The sequence below is a fragment of the Monopterus albus genome, unplaced genomic scaffold (genome assembly GCF_001952655.1).
Source record: "Monopterus albus unplaced genomic scaffold, M_albus_1.0 scaffold32.1, whole genome shotgun sequence".
NCBI classification, from domain to species: domain Eukaryota; kingdom Metazoa; phylum Chordata; class Actinopteri; order Synbranchiformes; family Synbranchidae; genus Monopterus; species Monopterus albus.
The window spans coordinates 2,001,760-2,007,208 of NW_018127912.1; the positions used below are offsets into that span (position 1 = coordinate 2,001,760).

Below are 5,449 nucleotides of genomic sequence, written 5' to 3' on the forward strand. Positions count from 1 at the left end.
AGGTGAATGTCAGCATGTACACTGATGCTCTGTACTCATTTTAAAAATGTCAGCTGGGCTATCACTGATCTAACTGGGGCTATAAGTGGGAGGCAGTGCAGGTGGGACTGCTCTGTTATGACTATGTCTATTGATAACATATCCAGCACAACAGCCCAGACAGCCATGGTTGAACAACCCTATCTCTGCATTAACAGGCCAATAGACAATTGCACAATAGCCAGCAAATGTGAGAATTGGATTTCACATGTAACAGTGATCCTCGATGGTTGTAATAACAGCTGTTTCTTCCCCTGATGCTCAAGCTGTTGTATGTTGATCACATAACGGGCTGTTGATTGTGGACTGATACTGTGTCCCCAGGCCAATTACTGCTGGGAGAGAAAATGAAGTGATATGCACTGTGTGTGAGTGAATTGTTTTGGTGACATTGTGTCTTTAATTAGGCTATTGTTTCTGAATGTTAACTTGTATGTGTTTGTGTGTGTGTTCCAGCTGAATGTAATCTTCCTTGGTATTGCCCTTTATAAGATGTTCCATCATACGGCCATTCTCAAACCAGACTCTGGATGTCTGGACAACATCAAGTAAGTACATCTCTAAGACCATCCTGTCACTGGGCCAGTGCTCCCAGTTTGAAAGTGGAGATGATTATAACATGTTAAAGGAATAGTTTAACATTTTGTAGCACAAACTGCAGATGGAGGGCAGGAAGTGGTTCTCAGTAATATCACAAGCTCTCAAAATGCCTAATGTTTTTGTCATTTACAGTTGATCAAATCAGTCACTCTGAGAAAGCAGGCAAAGCTTTTATCGAGTACCAAAAGCAGTTATTCATAAGCGGGGGGGGGGGGCATGCAAAACGCTGATATTGTGTAGAAGTGTTTTGTCCCACCTGGATGTTTCTCCCCTGTTAAACACTGTTTCCATTAGCACCCCCATCAGCATGCCAGCACCACTAAAGCTTACATGTTAACAGTTTTTATTTTGCTTGCTTGTTTGCTTGTTTGATTCATATATAATCCAAAATGTAAAAACAATAAGTTTTGTTATTATGAGAGTAATAGACCAGACTGTTTCTCAAATGAATAAGAAATAGTGCTGCACACAACCTCCTGTAAAATGATGGAAGTTAAATGATGTTGTCTTTACAAGTTGGTTTTGTATGTATCAATTAAACAATATACAAAAGGTCCCTGTGTTTTAGAGCTAGGCTAGCTGATTTCAGTCATTATGCTAAACTAAATAAACAGGCTGTCAGCTTCAGCTTCATATTTACTGTAAGACATTAGAGTGGTGTTGACCTTCTCATCTTAATCCTTTGGAGAAAGCCAAATAGTGTATTTCTAAATGTTATGTCCATCAGGCATTTTTTATTTGTTCTGTTAGCATGTCGCATGAAGCACATACACCTTTGTCTGACTTTATTTCAAGATACTACTCATTGAATTCATTACTTATATCACCCTTAGAGAATGTCACTGAAATATGGCTTCATTTCCAAAGAGCACTGAAACTCTCTCTACTAAGAAAACTAATCAGGATCGTGTTATTTCTCATTCCAGTGCAGCTTAAGACAAAAGGCTCAGTTTAATTCGAACAATGTGCCATGGCTTGAAGCTTACTTACTGAGGCACAGCTCAGAATTTATAATGTAAATCACAAAATAGCTTACTCATTCGATTTATCATTTGCTTTTTACTGCCTATGTATATTTCATGACTTTTAAGTTGTACTTTGAATGGGAAGCCTTTTAGAACTAAAGACAGAACCAGCTGATCTTCATTGCAGTTCAGGGGAATGTAATTGAAAAGCTGGATGAAGGATGAAAATCAAAGAATCATTTAGTATATGATGCTTTTGGATCATTTTTTTTTTCTTTTTTAATGACTTTTCCTAGTCTTGTTGAGTGCACAGAAGACTGAATAGATTTGAATTTATTTCATTTCATTACTCATTTCTTATTGTGGTTCATTTACTCATTAATCATCATCACACCCTTTTTGTCTTATTATTTCTTCCTTCTTTTTGTTTTCTTTGTCTCTAACTCCAAGCTATCATCAGTTGTCTTTGTTATGGATTGGCTCTGGTAAGGTCATTCTCCAGTCAGATGCCTCCTGTCTTCCTTGAGACATGTTGATTGGTTTCCTTGTTTTACAGTATTTGTTGTCTGTTGAACCTGCCTAAGAGTCTTTGCATATCCCTACATTAACCGCTAACCTGCCTTGTAAAACGGATGACTTGTTCATGTGTGATTTGTGAGCTTCTCTGACCTATAAACATTATGTGCTGTTGAAATATTATAATATGAGATATAAATGAGAGGAAACAGAGCTAAGAGAGAAACCATGACTCAAGGGAGCTCTATAGGGAGAAGTGAAATGGAAGGATGGAAAAGAAAGGGATGAGTGTACCTTTTATTGAAGAGGGTCGTCAGGCGAGCTTTATTGGAGGTTCTGTCTCGCCTGAATGGTGCCACAGAGGGCAACATCGAATCAATCACCTCAATCTCATTCACTCACTCTGCTCTGCTTTCTCTCTTCCTTCCCCCCAACTCCCCTAATACCTCCCCCACTGTCTCTTTCTCTTCCCTCACCCCCCCACCTCCTTCTTTCCTAACCGCCTTGTCTCCATCCCTCGCATGAGAGGTGGTCACTGGCCACTCAGCCAATCAAATTAACAGCCATCATTGCAGCTGTGGCAGACCCGAAACTGTGACCTTTAGTGGGAAATATCATTTATAATGGCTGTAATATCCTCTACGTACTACACAGTGGAGCCACTCACATGGCCACGCGCACATTCTCATGCACACGCTCAGGCAAGGACTTCCAGCGCACACGCATGCCTCCACATGACTGAATTCCTCTGGCATTTGGCCTTAATGACTCACTTCTGCGCAGGCTTTATGTGAAATGGAGGTTTATGGCCTTGAAAACTTTAATTAAATTTAATTCTGTTAAATTGTTATAGTCACAATTGCACTAACAGACTTCAGGGCTCACTTCTGTCTGTGAAAACGATTTTTACCCTCTGCCATGTACTTGGAAAAAGTTTTGTGCGCCTGACATTCTCGATACAAACGGCTAACATCAGCTAACTTATAACCTCCCCTCCCTCTCTTGAGATGGTATCTAAATGAGCAAATCCACTTTCTCTCTTTTCTCTCAACCTTTTAGGCAAAACCTCCCACAGTTTCCTTCATCCCACTCCCACAGTGCTGCTCTGAGTGAACCCTCCCTGACCCCTCATGGTTCCACATGTATCAAACTTGGCAGAATAGCTTTTCTCATCCAAGGAAAAAGAGAATATTATCCAATTTACAATGCAACTTGTAAAATATACTTTACATAATGTGAAACCGCAAACAGTGATGTTGCCAAGAATGTAGAACATTAAATTAAATTTTAATTGACATGGTTATACAGTAACTGATTTCTCTTTCCTTTGTTTTGTAGGTCTTGGGTAATTGGCGCCATAGCTCTGCTTTGTCTGCTGGGCTTGACCTGGGCTTTCGGCCTGATGTACATCAACGAGAGCACCGTGATTATGGCCTACCTTTTCACCATCTTCAACTCTCTGCAGGGGATGTTCATCTTCATCTTCCACTGCATACTGCAGAAGAAGGTGAGGGAGTCACACAACACACACACAGACACACACATTGATCAGCAGAGACACCAAAAATATCTGCAGAGCTGTCACAGGTTTGATTGGTCATTCAGTAACCCTACTGGCTGCTCAGTTCTCTCACTTTTTTGCTTTCACTGCCTCCATCTCTCTCACTTGCGTTGTTTGCTTTGCCTTTTGGCAGCTGGTAACAGAAAAATGTGGTTTTTCATCATTAGGCAGGGTCATAAAGTCTGAAATACCTTGTAAAAATCTGTAATAATATTTAGCTGCACATGCAAAGGAAATGTATGTTTGTTTCCACCCCCCCCTTCCCCCTTGCCTTTTTCATTGTGAAAAGACTACCTCCTTTATATATGTGGGCCTAAAGGATTAGAAGCATTTGTGACTACATATGTATCACTTTTTAAATATAAATTGTATGTGGCTTCCAGGAAGAGCCTACACATCCTGGGATATTTTACAGAGTCTCCCACACACTGTCAGTGCCTAGGAGTAACGAAGAGGAGAAGGATATGAAGCAAAGAAAATTCATCAAATGCTTAATGCTCTCACCTGGCTGCAATCCCAAAGAGAGTTTTTAGTTTTAAGTGTACGAGCAGTAAACAAGTGCAGTATGTATCCATGCATGCGTGTGTGTGTGTGTGTGTGTGTGTGTGTGTAGATGTCAGTGTGTGCTGTACTTAGGTTATGTGTTAAGCCATGAGATAAGGTATCCTGAGAGATGTCCTCAGAACAGTACTGAGGTTGTCTTTGGCTGCAGTCCAACGTGGTTCCTCCCAAGATGCGTAGAACTACTCACCACACAGCTGTTCAAACAGAGCATGTGGCAATACACGTCTGCCAGTCCAACAAGCTTGTTAAAAAGCAATTACAGTCCTATTTGTTCTAACTTGATTGGGATCTAAATGCAGATGTTCTGTGTGTACAAGTGCATCATATGTCTCCCCAAGGAATGCGTCCCTTTCAGATGGATATGAGGCTGTAATAACATTCACGCTGGATGTTGACAGAGGAAAGTTTATGAACTTAATGTTTTAATGTCTAAGTTTTTATGGAGTTAGTGTTTGCACAAGAAATTTGAGTAAAAGAAGTTAACAGGGGCACTTTATTAAGCTCCAATCTAGCTTTAAAATCTGCTTCAATTTGCACAAGGCTAAAGTGGAAGATCAGTAAATTACTCCTCCTCCGTGTGTGCTTTGTGGTTCTATAAATGTGCACAATGTGTTTGTGTGTAATTGTCTCCACGTCCACACCTCCCCTACCCAGGTGCGTAAAGAGTACGGCAAATGCCTGCGCACACATTGCTGCAGCGGCAAGAGCGTTGAGACCTCCATCTCCTCCTCCAGTAAGACCACCACGTCACGGACTCCGGGTCGCTACTCCACAGGCTCACAGGTGAGCTTACCTGCCTGCACACCTGGACGCTACAGCACAGCCAACTCTCAGGTGAGGCCAGAGCACGCCATGAGGGCTTTGGGTTATCGCTGCTCACTTTCAACTAGTCTCATGTTTTAATGTAAGGAGCTTGGAACCAGATAGCGCACACTGAATGTGGACCTTGTGGCTACTTATGTCACTAGATTTCGAGTGCCATACACTGCACTGTTAGACTTAAAACATGTTGAAAGTGAGTTAGCCCAAGCCCTGTCATACACTTTCACATATTGGTGCTGACATGCAGGTAGATGGAATATAAATGGCACTGACGGGTAATTATTTTTCTCCACCTGTTTCTCTCATGCTGGTTGTTGCTTTACCTTTCCCTTTACTGCCTCTCCTGCACTAATTTGTCCTTTCCTTTTCGTATCACCCCCTC

General features: G+C 41.3%; 1 protein-coding gene across 7 annotated transcripts in view; it reads left to right on the forward strand.

Annotated features, from left to right (window-relative positions):
- The window catches only part of adgrl3.1 (adhesion G protein-coupled receptor L3.1), a 124,836-nt gene that overhangs the window by 111,601 nt on the left and 7,786 nt on the right, over positions 1-5,449 (forward strand). For 4 of the 7 annotated variants that reach the window (XM_020597160.1, XM_020597161.1, XM_020597163.1 and 1 more), the window contains 3 exons: positions 496-587; positions 3,459-3,627; positions 4,900-5,079. In XM_020597160.1, the coding sequence (XP_020452816.1) occupies positions 496-587; positions 3,459-3,627; positions 4,900-5,079 (441 nt within the window). The remainder of the gene's footprint in view (positions 1-495; positions 588-3,458; positions 3,628-4,899; positions 5,080-5,449) is intronic. The other 3 variants (XM_020597166.1, XM_020597162.1, XM_020597165.1) reach the window with 1 other exon arrangement.